The sequence below is a fragment of the Gymnogyps californianus genome, chromosome 8, assembly GCF_018139145.2.
Source record: "Gymnogyps californianus isolate 813 chromosome 8, ASM1813914v2, whole genome shotgun sequence".
NCBI lineage: Eukaryota > Metazoa > Chordata > Aves > Accipitriformes > Cathartidae > Gymnogyps > Gymnogyps californianus.
This window is the reverse complement of record NC_059478.1, coordinates 15,510,242-15,529,967: the sequence shown is the minus strand read 5'-3', so window position 1 is coordinate 15,529,967 and position 19,726 is coordinate 15,510,242. Positions and strand designations below refer to the sequence as shown.

Genomic DNA, 19,726 nt, shown 5'->3' with positions numbered 1-19,726 from the left:
CATCGCTCCCACGCTCCATTCTGGAGGCATACACAGCAATGCTAGTGCGTCCCTCTGTGGTTTGGGAGTTTTTAACAGTTTTGGTACTGCCACTAGTGCTGATAGTAATTGTGACAAAAGGTTGGTATAATGTGCTCTGGCAGAACCAGATAAGCATTAAATGCTAACTTAAGGATTCTAGTGTTCAGGCTTGAAACTGAGTAGTAAAGAGATGAAATGCTGAATCTATCACATTCTCAATAGATCTCATGTTTTAACTCCAGGCTAAAAAGGGTTAGTATCACCAAGCTGTAGGATTAATTCATGTAGCAGATGATAGAAATTCATGCTATTTTGCATAGTGAGATACTGTAAAATGCTGTGTCACTTACTAGGTAATTTGGCTATTGGGCCAAGTCTCTTTGGCTACAGTTCGCACTGGTCGCGTCTGGTAGCGCTCTGCCCTAGCAGTGTCTGGCTCCCACCTTCCTGTCCCATGGTCCAATGTCTGATTCGCACTGTGCTGTCCTTCTCTGGGGATCGCTGGTGTGAGATTTAATTTATCACACTAGCTGCCTCAGGGAGATCAATGTAAGAAAATGGATTCAGAATCATATTTAATTTGCAGGATAAATTGTAACAATTTACACCTTGTAAATGAGGAACACACTAGGTAGATGTTTTTGTTGAGACCAAGCTATTCTTTGATTTCTGCTGTCATGGCAGCTGAAGAGGGTGGCATTTATGTTTCTTTTCAGTTGTGAAAAAGTAGATCTTAAACCTCTCTACTTGAGATGATGAAGTGTGGCATAATGCTGTCTTTAGACCTTAAGTCCAACCCTTGCCTTTATACAACACACAGTTTCTTTTGGGCTTTAGAGGGTGATGTTTAAACCACGTATCCAGGCAGGGATGCAGAACAGAGTCTGCCTGTCCACATCACGTTGTGACTACACCGTGGAAGAAATTCGTAGTTCCTAGAAAAGGCAAGACAAAAACAAACTGTAAAATAAATGTCTGAAAGGTATGAAGAACGAGATAAGGGGAAACTGCTGCAGCCGGGACTTCTAAGTCGGAGAAGTTCTTTACGTGTGTAGGCTAGCTCATTCCCATATAGGGACTTTTTTCTTGCAAAAGCAGAAAATGGATTCAACTGCCTTTCCTACTCTAAATCATCTAAAAATATTCACTGTCTTCAGTATGCTGTGTGCATTCATTTTTGGTATTTGAAGGAAAGGCAATTAACTTGGGACATGCCCAAGATACCAAATCCAGCTGCTTGTAATTCCTTTAAAGGTAATTTCCCCACATTTAAACTTTGGATTAACCTTTCCATATTGAATACAGTGTTGGTAGTTGAAATTACCCTTGTCCATAGTTTGATTACTGGTCTTTGATTAGGTAATTGAACTTGGGCTTTTCAGTAAAATAGAAATAATATTTTGCATTTTGTTCTTGATTAATAACCAGTATTTCATTCATCTAGATGTGTGGCAAGGAAAATCAGTGTAGAAATCAAGTCTAACTAAAAATGTTTATTCATCTGTGTATTATGGTACGTGGAGAAAACCCATTCAGAAGTTTTCAGTGTTACTAGCTAAGGAGTTTTTGGCTACTTTAAGAGCTGGAGGATTCTGGTATGTCAAACTGAATTGGCATCCGTGGTTTGTGAATTAAGCACTGGGCTCCGGTTCTGTGACCATTTCAGGCAGTGCTGCTTAGTTCGTGTCTGATGGCGGCAGCAGTGCCGGCTGTTGCACTGGAACACTGTCCTCCCTGCATGGTTCAAGCTGGAGGCTGAGCACCAAGACTTTCCACGTCCTGCGCTGCATTTTGACGTTTCTGCGTTCTGCCAATAGCGTAAGCAATCCTTGAAACTCCTGGAAGTTAATCCTGGAATCCTGAAGTTCGTATCAATGAAGGCACCAGCTCTGCAGAGAGCACGAGGAGCTATCCAACTTTACAGGGGTGTTGTATGAGGAAAAAACAATTTGCATGACAGCAGAATACAGGGAAGAAGAGGAAGGTGTATGGGACCTGAGTTGCAATGGAAACAGTACAAGGAGATTAACTTTTCCTGCTTGATGTTCCTAATTGGTGGTGTTTCCGCCTGACCTCCCTGCTGCTGCAGACAGTTGCTGTGCAGTCCCAGCAGAGGAATTTGCACTGTAGCTGCAGAAGATGCACCTTGTTCTGTGACTGGGTGCCAGCCAGAACTGACACAGCTGATTAGTAAATGACAATAGGTAACAAAATGATTGAGAGGACTAGAAGACTCATTAAAGAGAGGCCCTCTGTCCCATCAGCTGAAAAGTCACTTTGTGCATCTACAGTAATTAGAAGCAAATAATGTCTGTAGAGTAGCCCTCAAGGTTTTGATCCTGGATCGCTGTGAAAGAGTTTCTTCTCCGCAGAAGTCCTTTGGCTTAATTTCTTTCTCTACTTCTGTATTTCTCTCTCCCTCATATGATCACACAGAGGTTAGTTCCACAAGAAAAGACAGCAAGATGACAGGCAAGAAATCAGAAAGTTTGTGCCTTTGACTTCTGCTGTCTTCTCCCCATTCTGGTTTCTCCTGAGGTTATCAAAGTTTCTGTCAGGGTTTTATCAGTTTTTCTGGCCAAATCTAATTTGTATACTTGATTCTGCTTCAGTAAAGCCCTCTATATTTTCCTTTTTAGATGCATTACTGTCAAGTGCTATTGAAGAGGTGCCAGAGTCTGTAACTTCTCAGTCAATAAAAATATCTTCAGCAACACTTTAATTCTGGTCTAGAATTTCTGTTATTAATATTTCAGAAATTGTACCGAGTTATTCATTAAGAGTAAAATTTAAATTTATCCCTGGGGAATGATTTTCTGTGCTAAGTTAAATACCAACCTTGGCTCTGCAGCTCTGTTTGTCTGCACTACATTCACTTGATTTCAATCACTTTTGAAATGGTGACTTTACTAATATTTTTTAATGTTTACAATTCTTATTTAGTTCTCAGAAGAGATTGGGAAACTTGAAGACAAAGTTGAATGTGCCAATAATGCTCTGAAAGCGGATTGGGACAGGTGGAAGCAAAACATGCAGTGTGATATGAGATCAACGTTCACTAATGTGGCTGAGAATAATCTCCGTTATTATGAAGAGGTAAAACACTTTCTCATAGCAATGTTATTTTTTCATTGATTATTTCAGTGGAGAAGTCCATGGGTTGTCTGTAAAGAGGAATTTTTGCATTTTAGTTCAAAGCTGTGTTAACTTCAGAATCAGTTTTTGCGGGAAGGGGGAGGCAGTTATCCTTAATTTGACATGTTTCAAGCAAAACGTATTTTATTTGTGCCCAAATGGTTGATCCTGAGTTCATCATCGACAGAGGGCACTCTTGTTTTACTAACCACAACAATTTGGAACATATTTTTCGGTTCAACGTCAGCTGCTATATTTCAGTTTGGAAACCTTTTGCTGTAATTGCATGAAGAAGCCCTCTGGAAAGCTCAAACTTGTGTAAATGATCTTGTATGAGAAAAACGTTTAAATGTGATTCTATTTCAGCACATTCAGGAAGTCCTCGTTATTTCTCTAAAGAATTGTCTTTCATGAAATAATCAGACTTTACAAGGACAAAGAAGAACAATACAATTTTGAGAAGTCAATATGAAAAGCTTATTGCACTTTTTAAAAAACACAAATGCTGCAAGTGTATACAATTAATAAATTGAATCTTTTTAGAATTGAAACTTACTACTTTGGAAAGAAAGAAAAGTGGTTGAAATCACATTTTTATTTTCAACTCAAATGCCACGGCTAATATTCTTGGTAGAGAATTCCCTTTTACAAGAATATATACTAAGATAGAGAACTTGAAAACATATAACAAAATATGTTAAGCATTCTGTGAAGTTTCTTCATGGGGAACACGTTCTTGATTAAAGTGCGCATTTTGAAAATATCCCAGATGTCTTAAACTTTTTTGAAGCATATCTCCTTATTTTGGGAAAAAAATTGGAATACACTAAGCCATCTAATAATCATAAATTAGCAATTTTCACAGGTATATGTTGATATCTGTAACTTCCAATCCTGTATTCTGAACTTTTTAAGGATTGCCCGTTAGCCAATGACAGTGTCCTGATTTTACAAATCATTTTGTTAAAACATAATTGAAAAGACAGAGCACTTCATCATCAAGTCTAATTAATTAACATACTGTCTGTGAGATGCATGGACATTGACAATCTGTTGTTACATATTAAGATCAAAATATTTTCTGAAATCAGGCAGCAAGCTTTTGGCATCCTCTCACATTTTCTTCAGTTATTGATGATCTCTGACTTCTATATCAGCAATACGTATGTTAAAACGATGCTAAATATATTGGAATATTTTGTTAATGAATGATTAGCTAAATTAAAACACAAAAATAATTCTTCGGTTCTCTTTCCTGTCTAGAAATGTTTTTTGCTGAATTAGAATTTTAATTCAGAATGCCAAAGCTCGTGCTGTACATGAAATTGCTATCATTAAGTCACAAACTGCTGAAAATGGTTCAGCTATCTCTGTAACTGCCAGTGGTTCTTCTTAAATAGACTCTGAAATACTGGACAAATTGGTTTTTACTGAGACATTATTCTTTGTTGGTGCTTTTCTTGAATATTGAAATCTGCATAAAATGTTTTTGCTGTTATATCTCAGTAGATCTAGATTTTAGAAAAAACCACTTTATCTTACTGCAGCAGTTGCAATAATAGAAAACATTGTGCTAACTGTATCACTCCTTGTTTGCAAAGTGAGGGCTTACCATTTTTTTTCTGTTTTATCAGAAAATCATTATCTTAATCCTGACATTCAAGAGAATTTGATAGAATTAATACTGAGATTGGGAGTTTTGATCTAAAATATGGATGTTTATTTGAGACCTGTGGTTAATGCTGATGGTTAATTATTGGAGGAGTGATTACTGTCAGAGGCCCTTATATTACAAACTACAGGTGTGTAATGCACTCCTGAAAACAGCAGAAAAAGAAGCCGTGGCGTCTGCGTTCACTGTTTGGAAGTGAAACTTCAGGAAGGGAATCTCAGAAACCTTAGAATCAGAATGTGATTTTCATGCTTTCAGTAGAAAACAAAATCTTACCTTAAAGATAATAGTTTGAGTCTCACTCATTAAACTCATGCACAAACACAGTGCCTGTTACAGTGTTTTTCACTTGTTCAGTCATTACTTGCATCATTAACCTTCTCTCACATGTCCAAAGTTAAATTACTCGTTCGTGCTTTTGATGCACCGTTTGATGCTTACTAAGCCTTTTCTGGCTGTAGCATCCCTCATCTTATTTCTTGCCTTTTTTTTTCCCAAAGCATGTTCTGTGCATCCTCCCAGGCACCCTGGATGCCACGGATATGATTCAGTTGCCCAGCTCTCCTGTCCATCTCCTATGAGGAATCATTTCCTGCTTTCTAACTTAGTCACTACCTGCTTCTCCTCCTTTCCACAGCTTTTCCCCCCACCCCAGTTAAACTCCTGTTCTTGCCTCTCCACGAGCAGTGTCCCATTCCCTTCTCTACAGCAGCATTTCACTGTGCTCCTCATTATTCCCCAGTCTTGCTGACTTCATTTCCCAGGTGCACAACCTAACCAGGAGTCATTCCTGTTAGTGGCCATTCTCTGCATCCCTTAAATTTCTGAGAACTACAGAATAACGAGAGACAGACACCTCATGTTTTCTGGTGGCTTTTGCAGTAGAGAATCCAGTCCTTCAAGACTGTATAAAACTAAAGCCAGTGTGATCAAGTACAACATAGCAGTGTGTCAAAGTACACTAGAATTTCTAAAATGTTATTGCCTCTTTGTCACAATATGGGGAAAGAGTATGACCTAACATTTGTTTGGATTTTTCCTTAACTGTAGTTGCCTAAGGATTCTGCTGTCAACTTGTCAAGCATCACTTAGCTAGCATAAAAGAGTATGTCTCCCTTAAGCTGAATTAATGTTCACGTTACATGAAGTGCTACTTTAAAGTGTTACCTGTAGTTATATTTCTCCGGATTTACTAATTCAAAACAAGTAGAGGTATTTCTGTAGCCTTCCAGTTTATTGACTATCTACATTTAATATACTTGAATAAGAAGCGTTGCTTTGTTTCTACAGCTGTGGAATCGCCAACCTGTTTGTGTCTCTCAATGCTGTGGTAACAAAGACACTAATTAAAGCCCCGTGTTGCGAATTTACAGGGTGCTCCTATGCAGGCCTATGAGAATGAAGGCTTTCCTGTGATAATGTACAAGCTATGTTATAGTACATTTAAATATAATGTCATTTAGTAGCCAAGAATTACCATGACTGACCAATCATTTGGTATTCCTGTAGCTGGTCTCAAGAGTTCATAGAGTTCTCTACTTCCTTTTCTTTGCTTCTGGAAAAGAGTTGAATACATGCTTAAGTCTCTCTGTATTCTACAAAGGCTTAAAGCCAATAACATACTGTATTAATAATGACTGTAAGTGCATTGCTAAAATAGGGAGGATTTTCTGAAACAGTATGAAAAGGTTTTACTTTTTAAAAATTCCGAACTTTACTCCTATTTCTGAAGTAAATAGCATTGATTTGTTTGCCTTACAGAGAAAAGTTCTTGAATGAAGCATGTGTTAACACTGTACCATTTATTTTAGTCCTTTTCCCCATGCCTTAGGTGTGACACTATTGTCTGAAATAATAGCACACCTTAGTCCAGGAGAGGTATCTGCCAAACAGCTGAAATCACAAACTGTTCACAGGGTGGAGCTTACAGCTGAGAAAGCTGATTGTCACCAGGAGTATTTTCATTAAGTTAGGTATAGATATTCTGCAGAGCCCTGAAGATGCAGCATTACTAAAACCAAAACAAGATACAAAGTTAGTGGTGGTGGTATTATTATTTAGCTAGCATGTCTGAAGTGTTCCTGGTACAAATTAGCAAAACCAAACCAGGCAATCTGGCTTCAAAGAGTAATAGCAACTAAACATTTACTAAATTTTTGCTTTTGTTTTTCTCATGTGTTTACTGTAGTCTCTAGGATATTTACAGCATCAAAGAAAAAGAAACACTTTAATTTTTCTCAGCAAAGAACTTTGTTAACCTATTCTATTTAGAAGAAACACCAGAATAAGTGGCTAGATTTTGCAGCCTGATCCAAAGTCTAGTTAGACATTATAAATCCAACAAATATGTTTGCTTTTCCACTGCTCATGAGGCACTCTAGTAAATGCAGGAAGATTGGGTTTTTTTCATAATGTAGTATGATATTTAATTAGTTTTGGCATTGAAAGAACATGTTTTTTCTTGTGCATGGATGAGCCTTTGTTTTAAAGCATAGCCTCTAATTTTATTTTTCTCATGTCAAACTAATCCTGTTAAACCTTTGCAGCTTAATCAGATGAAAAGCTAAAGTTATTTTTGATACAGTGAGATTCTTGTTGGTATTGACACAGCTTACTCTTTTCCAAAAATATAAATAATTTTCTGATTTTCTTAACTATTTCAAGCATAATTTAGTTTATTTCTGTGACCTACGTTGTTGTACAGGCATAAATTGATCCAAAAGATTAGGGCAAAACAATACTCCTTCCCCATTACAGCAACTTCCCTCTACCTCCAAAGCCCTTATGTACCTCTCTATCTAGTAAAAGCTGTAGAAAAAGAGATGAGATTTGTTGTTTGCCCTGGAGGCCTCTGTAGTGATGCATTTAACTAGTCATTTGGTTGCCTAGCGGAAAGTTAGCGGCTCATGCATGTTGATCACATCCTACCTTAGCAATGCCTGGGAATTTACCTAACAAACTTCATGTGATTTTCAAAAGCTCCCACATGGCTGAGCCAGTTTGTCTCTGTGAATGTCGGTTCAAAGCCAGGATCCATCCTTAAACCCTCATTCACTTCAACCATAAAAATTTCTTTTAAATACTTTTAGGAAGACTTTTTTTTATAGTGGGAATCACTATTTCTATGCACTCTAGTTTTTGTTTCCTTGCACCCAGAAACTATGAAAGTATTTTTTGTCTCTCTCTCAGACACACACAAGACTTCATTTTCAGATTCTACTCCAGCAAATGTCATCATAAATGATATTTTTAAGGTATCAACCATGGAAAACAGGGAACTGGAACAGAAATGCACATGGCATGTGACACACTGCTGCTGTTATCATCCCTACTACACGTTCTATTTTTATATCTCCTTTTTAGTTAGATATGCAATTGTACTATATGAAAACCTTTTTGTTGTTTTTTCTAAAAATGATGTTGCAGAATAGATGTGTGACCTGCAGTAGTAATCAGAATATTTTAGGTAAAGTAACCTTATTTAAGCTCTTGTTATTTCATTTTGTGTATTTAGGCTTTTTAATGTCTTCCGCCGGGCTTTTGCAAGTAATTGGATTATGAATTTCAATCCTATGCATGCACATTTAATTTCCTGGGTTTGCTTTTTCTTTTTTTTTCCTTTCTGCCTCCTTTGAGAAAGGTGGCTGATCCTCTATTTAGATCTCCGTTTTCAACCTCCCAGGAGAATGAAGTAAAATCATTCTGTAATAATGTTGAAGTATACATCACTAACAAAATGTCGTTTATGCAGTTCATGCTTCACAATATAAAAAGCTTGAGCCTAAGGCACAGAGACCTAGTTTTGTTTTGTTATGGCTAATTATAAAACTTGTCAGCTGTAGCAGCACTGTGATGTCTGACAGTGAAATGAGCCACCATTGCTCTTACATTTTGGAAAATGTGTTTTGGTTATATAAATGAGGATAAATTAAAAACTGAATAACATTGTGTAACTGAAAAAAATGCTTTGCATCTTTGTCTGGAAAGACTTCAGTAGATTGTATCTATCTAGTTAAGTAACATATTGTGATTGCATTTTAACACATGCAGTTTAGCTCAGTGTTGCAAAGATAACAGAAAGCCATTTTTACATTCCAGCCAGTGCTGATATATGTATTTTATTTCACATTACTGAAATTACAGAATGACAAAACGTGGAGATACATGGTATAAATTAAACTGTGGTTCAGAAAAAAAAAGTCAGTCATTGCCAACAAAAGACTCTTCAAGAAACAGTGATCATTTCTTGTCCCACACCTAGAAAAAGCCTAGGAAAACAGATGTGCCTTGCAGCTTTCTAGGATGGTAATCCAGGCTGGGCTCTAGCAAACAGAAATCTGAGTCCGAGTGCCACTGTGAAGACACATTGCTAGCAGCTGCTTCATTGACATTTTAAAACCAAGATGCCACCTTCCAGCTCAAGCATCTCAGATAGACTCAGCTGCCACAGTGTCACATGAAGTAGGGGAGAATCCAATGATCAAACCTTAAAGGCTCTATACAAAAGGTCAAAAAGAGCTTCTAAGTCAGAAATCAGTTTCCAACACTTGCAGATCACTGTTCATGCTAGCACTATTTTCACCATTTCTCCCTGATTTTAACATTTCTCCAAAAAGTCGATGAAGAAAGCAGATTTCCACATGAATCTTACCCTGTTTTTCCTCTCTTTTCACAGTAATTCAAACCTTAGGTGTGCTCTGAACAGCAGCATAATGTTGTTGTGTGCAAAAGCAGCAGAAGTTAGTTGGGGATTTTGTCAGCAAGATCAGAAAAGAAAGATTGGGCGAGAAGATTCATGGTTTCCGTAGTCTAGGGGAGAATATATGAATAACAGGAACAGTCTCTAACATGCCTGATAAAGACCAAAAACCTATGCAGAAATAAGCTCCTGCATACTTTTTTCTGTGTGGTCTCTTAGGCCAGTCAGTTGTTTTAACCTCTGTCATTATCTTGCAGACCCACGTCTTCTACTTTTTTATGTCTTGAGAGACATAATCGCTGCTGACTTTTGTTTGCTTTTTCTTGTTACTTTTGTCACCCATAATTTTATGGGTATCCCTGGTTCTGCGTCCTTGTGTCATCATGGATTCCCCCAACTCCAGTCATCCTGTGTGTCTTCTTCATTTTGCTCTTTGAGCTTATACTTTAACATTATTCATGACTATCAAATCCTCCCACTCATCTGCTTGCACGTAGATATGCAATCATAGCAGGACCTAGGCTCTTTAATGTAATATGATTAAATCTACATAGTTAATGGCAGAGTTTTGAAGTCATTCACGAGAAATGTCTAATAAGACAGAGTTAGGTGGCTGTAAGTTCAAGCAGCATGAATGCTAGCGTATTTTCCATGTCTCCTAAGCAATGACAGATGGATGCTAGATATTTCATTGTAGATATTTCATTGATTTAATTCAAAGTTCAGATAAATGGAGTATGCTGTCCAGGTTTTAATATAAAAGAAGATATTTCCTGAGAAATTTCAGAAGACTTATTTATTGTGAATATTTCAGATTCTTCATGAAAAAAACTGTGTACAGTAAGTAGTAAATAAGCTGCATTGTCAAGAGCAATAGGTATGAGTGTATAAGTCAAAATTTTATTAGAACATTTCCATTTCAAGGTTATTTTTTCAATAGCATCAAAACAATAAAATGATTGCATGAATTTGCTTGCCTTGTTCTAATGACAGACTTGAAATAGTAGAAACCTGGTACTTTGGGTAACAAGCCTCAGCATACCACAGGTTACCTAGTGATAGCCTTGCCATGACTCTCAACACTAATCTATGATTTATAATGGTTTGCCAAGCTCCCAACACTCATTTAAGCCAAACTGAACCCAAGTAATTTGGGGATTTTTTTTTTTTTTTTTTTCCCCCCATTTTACTGCCTACAGTCTTGGTGCTTCAAATAAAAAAATCAGTTTGTACAATTATAAATCCATTTTTCCATGAGCAGAGAAATGCCACTTGTTGTAAGGATGACAATTTCCCCACCCACCCCCATCCTGCCTTTCTGGTCCTATTTCTTTCCCATTACTCAGGGGGAAAATGAATTCTCTGTGTGTTTAGAAAAAAACTGTTTTAATTTAACTCGGAAAGAAAATTGGGTATACAATAGGAATCCACAGAGATTACAAGGGAACTGTGCCTGACAGCGCGCTTTCTATTTGGAAGAGATCTTTGCCTGTAACTAAAGGGAGAGATTAAAGAAGAGCATAATTAATGTTAGCATCTTCCATGCTAACACATACAATTACGATGCTCACACTGTGCGCTTGTCATTATGTAGAAGTGACCTTTACAGCTCACTCAGCATGTTGGCTAACACTTTGCATATCACTGAGCTGCCTAGGAAACCATATTTTGCTCTTACCATAGTCCCACAAAAGCAGCTTGTGACAATGCGTATATATTCTGCTATTATTTTTTCTTCTTTTTCTCCTTGGCTACCAGTTTTACAGAAATCTATCTGCTATATTCATATGTATCTGTGTTGTTTTTTCAAGTGCCTTGCTACATGGGAGTCCTTCCTAGCATCTCAAACAGTGGATCTTCATGTGGAAGAAGATTCTGAAGATAGGCCTTGAGTAATATCTCTGCTTGATCTCTGCCTTTTCCATGCAGTTTCTCCCAACCAAAGAAGTGCTTTATACGAGATCAGATACATTATTAAATTTAACTGTTAAAAATCAGTGAAATGCGGGAAACCAGCTTACTGAAAACTCAGGTATTCTAGTCCTGAAATACATTTGGGAACATTGATATATTGCTTTATATTGCTTAGCTGTGATTTTACATATTTTTATGCAAGTGTTTGCATACAATTGTTTTCATAAATATTGCATAATTTGGATATAAAGTATTTTAAATATGTAAAAATAGCTCCATTTTAATAAAAAGTTTAATAAGGAAAGCTTGTCTTCATTCTGTATCGTAGTCTTTAAGAAGTATTTTGGTATTATAGCATGCTTGTTATATTCTCTTTGTTGAGTAATTTCCTGTACTTGTAAAATTACCTAGCGTAGTCTTCAAGGAGCTCTTTAGGATTATTTTCATAGATTGTGCTGGTCAGCCGATGGCAACGTGGTATGGAAATATGCCGAACGTGTTCTGTGAGATTAATGCTGCTTTAAAGTACTGTTAATTCAGTTTTCAGTTTGCAGTATTTACTTGTCTATTAAACATCTTCAATTTGACATCTTTTAAAGGATGAATTAAAAACTGGCAGTTCATGAAACAGACTGTTTCTACAATGATACAATGTTAGTCGCAGCACTGATCCTCCAACACAAGAGCTTCCATTTGGAGTTTGCAGGATCAAACCTTTTACTCCCACAGCTGACCCTCCTGTAATCCTTAACTTCCTCTCTCTTTGGATAGCCAGTGTGGAAGAGAAAGGGATAAGAAAGGAAAAGAGAGTTTTGCATTAAAATGATGAGCTGGTTCACTGGTGCAATATGCATGAAAGTGTTCCAGTCATTGAATTATTCCACCCAAAAGGTCTGTCAGTCGACACTTGTAATTCCTGCAGTTGTTCTCCCTGGTAGTTAAGGTCTGAGCAAGCCTAAGTCTGAATATGGAAAGAAGGAGGTGCAGGAATCGGAGACAGCCTAACCACGGCTCTGGCCTTGCAGAACAGCAGGGCTTCAGCTGTCACCTTCACCTTTTGTGGTGGTATTTTGTGAGCTTGCTCTCGTCAGTCACCTAATGGCTGCGGGGGGCCAGTTCCTGAGCACACGGCTGCACTTGAGTGGCTGTGGAGCTGTCCAAGCTGGACGAGTCATTTCGAGGCTTTGATCTTAAGAAATTTAGATTGCAAGTGAGACCTGCAATACCAGCACGGCCTTTTCAGCAATGCAAGGAAGACTGCTCTCGTGCTGCCCCCACAAAGTATTAATGAAAGCTCAGCTCTTTTTTTTTCAGCTATAAAATAGCAGTTAAGATGCTGCTGAAATACTGCAGGAAGCATGCATCTCTCCCACCTTCGACAATTTACAGACGAGAGGCGAGTCCGTGTTAGGAGGGAGGCGGTGTGGTGCTGAAGGGCTGTGCCACACAGTGTGTTGTCCAGCAGTGCTGGCAGCGGATGCTTGCAGGAGGCATGGAAGAACAACGTGGCTGGACTATGGTCTTTTCCCCTTGTATCCTTCCCGCTGATTTTTTTTTTAACATCAGAGCTTCTATCAATGTGCTTAATAGCTCTTAATGCCTTTCCCTGTGCTTTATTTTCTTTTTTTCCATCTAAACTTTTAGTATTTACCATGCTGAACATCAATGGATTCCACAGTTTAATTTGCAGGAAAAATCAATTGATTTTGTGATTTCCTAAACCAGCTACCCAATAATTTCAGGTAATGCCTTCTGCCTCTTAAATTGTGAGAAGAGATGAACAATAGTTTCCTATTTGTCTTCCCTGAGCCACTCAAGAATTTACAAACCTCTAGTGTGTCTTCCAAGTGCTGCCTCTTTTCACAGAGGAAAAGCCGTTGCTTAATATCATCTTGTACAAAAGGCATTTCACATCTGTGCTCATTGTTATTGCTTTTCTCTATATTTTCTAGTTCTGCTGCAACCGGTGTTCAAAATGCAGGCACACCAGAAGTGTACATGTTGTCATAATTATGCTTTGATTTTTTTCATCATTGTTTCCTACTAATTCCTAATTTATTTTTTAAAGTACCACTGAATGCTGAGCTGCCATTCGATAAACTGTCCACTAACATTAAGAGCTATTCTGAAGGTTACTAAATAATTTAATTTCCATCACTGTGTATATATAGGAGAATTGGCTTTTCCCCAGTGAGCATTAATTTGCATTTATTAATACTCAGTTTTGCCTGCTGTTTTTAGCTCCTAATCTCTCAGTAGTGTACGGTCCCATAAACAGGATTCCAACAAGATAGACAGCAGTAACACTCTGAATACCAGATAAGTGAAAGTTCAAGAAATTGAGCTTGAACAGGCTTACCTGGAAGGATATGAATGTTTAAGTGTAACCAAAAATTAAATACCGTGCCTCTAATTTAGGCTCCTCTAAGAAAATGTAATGTCTGGTTAGCTGAGATGGGCAATGCCCATGTGCGTTGCATTGACTTTACCTGTATGTTCTGCCAGAGCAGAAGGCTGCTTTCTGAGGTGTTTGGAAATCAGAAACACCATTGGAGATTTTGCATCCTTGGTAAAAATGTGGGCTGCGGTTCATTATGTTCCTGATTTATTTTTAATTTCTTTTCCTCTTTAGCTAGGCCATAACTTATGGGGGTGTCCTGGTTTCGGCTGGGACAGAGTTAATTTTCTTCTTAGTAGCTGGTACAGTGCTGTGTTTTGGATTTAGCATGAGAATACTGTTGATAACATGCTGATGTTTTAGTTGTTGCCAAGTAGCGCTTATCTTAAGCCAAGGACTTTTCAGTTTCCCATGCTCTGCCAGCAAGCAGGTGCACAAGAAGCTGGGAGGGAGCAGAGCCGGGGCAGCTGACCCGAACTAGCCAAAGGGGTATTCCATACCATGGAACGTCATGCCCAGTATATAAACTGGGGGAGTTGGCCGAGAGGGGCGGATCGCAGCTCTGGCATCGGTCAGCGGGTGGTGAGCAGTTGCATTGAGCATCACTTGTCTTTTCTTGGGTGTTATTTCTTTTTTTTGTTGTTATATTCCTTTTCATTACAATTATTATTATTATATTATTATTATTCTTAGTTAGTAGTACATTTTATTTTACTTTAGTTAAAATAAAGGGGGGAAAGACTCTAGCAATCAGTTATATAGAGGCTTTCTTGTGACCATGTTGTTATTTTTCTGTTTTTCTAGTAGCACTATCATCATGCAAAACCAAGGTCTATTGTTAAGTACAATCAAACATTGTCCTTTTTGTGTCGTGCAAATACTTCTGAAACTGATAATTTTAGAAAGTCTATTGTGCATTTAGACCTATTTCCAAAGATTTTTCTTTTATGGAGTCTCACCTTCCTTAGGCTAATGCTTGGAAAGTGCTTAAACTATTTGATTACTGAAAATCAATCTGCCTGTTCTTACTGGATTTTCTTTCTGCTGTTTTCAGATAGCTTTGTACAGCTTGTTAGAGCCCAACCACTTTAAATAATTTCTGAAGTGCCAGAAGTCTGACTAGGAATTCAACTTTCAGCTGCTTACAGCTAAGAGCTTCTGTCTAGAGGCCTTGACTTCCTTCTGCAGATTTGCAGACTGAAATTAATTAAACATTTAAGAGGCAAATCTGATCTTCAAGAAAAGAAACCAGTGTAAAAATGGTGCGATGTTTTAGTGTGTCTGTCTGCAGAGACCATGAAACAACAGCTCTGAGTGGCAGAAAGTTTCCCATCCAGTTCTGTGTGGTTTTTGTTCTCCAATTTATGTGAGATCACTTTAAAAACATTAGTGTTTTATTGTAAAATAGAAAAATTCAAACTGCACCTGCAGTTTCCTAGCTAGATAATCACCACCTGTAGAATACAGAACCGGCACAGCTTATCAGCTTTGTCGCGCAGCCAGAGAAAATGTGACCGAGTGCGTTTTCTTGGTCCAACAACTCCATTTTTCACAGTGACGTCCTTTCTGCGCAGCGTCAGAGACGGAACCATTGGCAGGTAGTCGCGAGTTACTGGTCAAATACTTTTGAAGTGCCCACTACAGCATTCTGAATTTATGTACAGGTACTTGGAAAGCACAAGTCAAATAAATACTTAAAAGAAAGAAAAGAGGCCTCCTTTTGCTCAGAGTTCAGTGTGCAAATGCCAGCTCCTGGCTAACCACAACCAGCTTCCTCAGACAGCACTGTGATTGCACAGTTTGCGGGGCTGCAGGGTTTAGCCATCGTGGTCTGTGTCTTGACCATAAAGAGGAAACAATTCCAAGACAGAAGAAAAGGTCAGCTGTTGAGAACATGCTGCCTCTTTATATGGTAGTGGTTCATACCATTCATACCATCATACAGGTACATACCTAGGGCCTGTAAACAATGCATTTCTCTCTCTTGTTAGACTGAAAACACATACAAAGACAAGAACAAAAAGCTGCTCAGCTACCTAAGGGGAGCTGTCACCAGTGCAAACTGCTCGTAATAAAGGTAAAACAGAGCTGGCTTGTATGGGTAAGATGTCAGTGGCTCTAAGCACTGAATGATTTTAAATGGTTGCCTGGTGCAGACTCCATCGCTTGACAAGTGATGTCTGGCAAGACGTATGTCCAGAGAAAAAGGACATAAATACGGGCATAAAAAAAGAGCTGCTGGCCCCTGCTGCTGTCAGCCTGCACCCAAAATAGTGACTTTTCAAAAAGATTTGGGCTTTATATATTGAAATTCTTTAATTTGCCTGATAGCTATGGGCAGGATTTCACTGATAGTGTCACTAAAATAAGGATAATGCTGGCATAAATTAATCATGAAACGAACCTTCCAGCAGAAGCTTTGCAGGCCAGGGGGAATATCAAGGGGTTTTCTTTCATATGCCCAAATCACACTTCAATATTACATATCAGCACTGCCTACTACATTGCACAAACAGTCCCTTGCAGCTTTGTGAAGAATGGATGAGGGCAGAGGTGTACGTAATAGGCTCCTCTGATATGTTTTAAGTTTTCTCAAAGAAAATGGCTAAATAAACCTTTTCTGGCAAATGGAGGAGCTCCCACCTGCTAGCTGGTGCGGCTGACTCGAGTGACTAGCGGATCAAATTGTACAGCCTTAGCAGAAAGCACCTGCACAGCAAAATGTTCATAAAGCACTGCACAGCTTTGAAGCTTTTACTGTGTGAACCAGTTATGAACTGTTGATTGGCTTTCTGTTACCTTGACTCTAGCCCTGCCATCATCGTGGAGAGAGAAAAGCCTTATCTATGCAATCCCGCAGAGGCAGCTTATTGAATATAGAGTGATTAAAAGAAACGTTAGCCAACAAACTGAACCTTAAACTCCATCAAGAAACCTACTGTGTTACTTTTCCAAGCTGCACCAATGTTTGGGTGCAGCCCCACTGTTGGCAGTGGCTCTGCCTCGCTGGAACAGAGAGGCGACAGCTCATCTGAACCTGAAAGGGACAGCCACAAACTTTCAGTGGATTTGGGAGGTTTGGGGGACTTGAAAAGTGAAGGTACATCCTGTTTTAGGTAAGATACACAATTAAAGAAATGCAGAACTGTAAAAGGATGTCCTTGTTTAAAATATAATCAGAAAAATTATCAAAAAACATTGTATTAGTTTTCCTACAGGCAAAAAGCCATGCTTTGAGGTTTAAAATTCTTGATTTAGACTGTGACATGACACTGAGTCTTCAGCAGGAATAATTCCTTTGATAATTGTATTGCTTAGAAGGTTAGTTAAGGAATAAGCATTATTATGTCTGCATTAATAATTAACCAAGAGTTGCCAGTACACCATTAACTGTCAAAGCCAAACTAAGAAACTTCCTTGAAATCAAGGCAACGTTGATATGTGGTGTGGGGAAGATTCCTTGTTCTTTAAGTAATTGTTATAACACTATATCAGCTTAAAGAGCAACTGAACTGCCTTTTTGAATTAACTTCTTTAATCAAAAAATAAGCGGTTGCAATGTTATAATGTGATTTTTTTTTTTTACAGAAATAAAGCATCTCACCAGGCTCTTTTGCAAAGGAAAAGAAATAAGATCTTTATTTTTTTATTTGTACTCTGGAATTAAGCTTTCACCAGGAGGTAAAAGAAATAGTATGTAAAATGAGAGCTGAGCAAGAAGCTCCATACATGTACATCACAAAGCTCCTTACTTCTAAGTGGAGAACTGTTTTTTCACTCAAGCGCTGCCTTATTTGGCTGTTGGGTTACAAGACAAAGCCAGAGTTGCCCTGAACATCAGCACCTCCTGCCCAGGAGCCCGTAAGAATTGCTTGGGCCCCACAAAGCTGGTACTGAGCCCTTAAGGCTGGCAGGGACTACCTAAATGAGCAGCAGCTCACTGAAGTTTCAGAATTGCTAATGCTTTTTCATCTCTTTTTACTGCTTGATACTTCGATATACGCAGCACAAGAGTCCAAAGTTTCTATCATCTAATAAAAGCAAAAGAGGGAAGTTTATGAGGGTCACTTTCAACCTAAAAAGTGTTCTATGAGTCTATGAAATAGTGTGAAAATTGAGAGTAATTCTATGAAGAGAAAAACTATTACAGGAATTTAGTACATCCTCTCCTACTTTTGTCCGCCAGCAATACCTTTTGCAATAAACAAAAAAAACTGGCAGATACTCTGCTGACATAAAAGCAAGGCTAAAGCAAGGTTAGAGAAAGATTTGTAATTGGGTTTGAGAGAAAATAGCTGAGTGAGAATAGCTCTTTGGAGACTGTTCATTCGCTGACAGGACGGTACAAATTTTATAAGCAAATTAATTGTGACAGCTTAACATAGTAAAGTAAGTTGTTCAATATTTATTGGTGCCTTCCAGCATGTTGTTTTATTCCTGATTGCACATATTTTGTTACCATCTCATTGTGGGGAAGAAAAATAATGGAGAAATATAAAAGGGGAGGCACAAAAGCAGAAAAAGCAACTAATTTATAATCTTCTGTGATGATGATTGTGCACTATGGCACGCAATTGTTAAAAGAATTTAAAAATACTATACAAATGCAGTCGTACCTCATTTTGTCACATATGGGTACAGCAAATGAAGAAATAAATTTCTGCTGAAGACTGAACCTAGAACATTTTTTTTATATTAGCCTTTTCTTCATTTCTGAGTTTTTGCTGAAGCAGAGAGACTCTCAGTACAGACCAGCATCAGCCCTATCCAGAATATCTAATACAGAAAGGCAGCACTGGGTCAAACCGGCAAGTCTTAGCCAGCTTCTTTTAACCAAGGTAAAAAAAGCCATGCCCTATCTGGCTAAAATGCAGACACGCCAATAGAAGACATTCCCTGATTTTTTAATTTTTTTTTCCCCTTTCCATAAGAGCCACTTCTGACAGGTCCCACGCTGGTTCCTGCTCACCCACTGAGCACCTCACCCAGGTTTAATAAGGGCTTTTATAGCCACATTAGGACAGGGTACACAGTCCCCTGACGAAGGAGCTGGCAAAAAGCAGGACGTGGAGGGCTGGAAGCCAGGCACGTGCTGGGGAAAGGTAACCCTGGTTCTCTTAGCTGCAGTGCTGCCCCAGTGCTGAAAGAGATGCTGAGGAGCAAAAAGAGCTACTGTACTTTGTCTCATTACTCAGATTCTGGGAGTGGTACAAAGATAACTGTCATCTGTCACTTGGATTGCAGTCTGTCTATACATAGATTTCAGAATATAGAAGATCAAAAAATAGTACGGAAGGAAAAAAATACCTTGGATACAATTAGAAGGATATTTGCTTTCATGATTTAAATTATATTTAGCTTAGTTTTTAACCCTTAACTCAAAATGTTCCTGTTCCTACTTTATATGGCTTGCTACCTACACCAAATGTGTGTTGCATCTGAAGTTTGTGAGGGTTGCTATGGGAATTCTGGCTTCACTGCTCAGAAAGTCATTGTCTGCAACTTGACAAAGCTGATCAACATTATTGCTGTGTATGTTTATCTGCCCTTAGAAGCATTTGTCTTATGGATGACCTTTATGGAAAACAATATTATTTCAAATCTGCTTTTTAATATGTCATCTCATTTATCAAAAGTATTTACTCAGAACAAATAAACTGCAAGGCTGTGAAGATTTTCCTTGGGAGTCCCTCTCCAATAACACAGATCCAGATGTTAGATTGTTCTAATTCATTATTTGTGGTACAGCTATTTTATAGCAAGGATGTAGGAACACATGTATAACTCCATAAAATGGCCAGTGCAGTGTCACATGGCATGGCTGTGTGCCCATAAAGCTGGCAGCTGACATTTAGCTCACTCGTGTGTGGAGAGCTGCTCAGTGCAA

At 38.3% G+C, this 19,726-nt stretch overlaps 1 protein-coding gene across 1 annotated transcript in view; it reads left to right on the top strand.

Moving 5' to 3' along the window:
• The window catches only part of SNX7 (sorting nexin 7), a 30,486-nt gene extending 18,759 nt beyond the window's left edge, over positions 1-11,727 (top strand). Inside the window, exons 8-9 of the mRNA XM_050901031.1 lie at positions 2,965-3,117; positions 11,339-11,727. Coding sequence (XP_050756988.1) covers positions 2,965-3,117; positions 11,339-11,419 — 234 coding nt within the window. The 3' untranslated portion in view covers positions 11,420-11,727. The remainder of the gene's footprint in view (positions 1-2,964; positions 3,118-11,338) is intronic.
• The last annotated feature ends 7,999 nt before the right edge of the window (positions 11,728-19,726 follow it).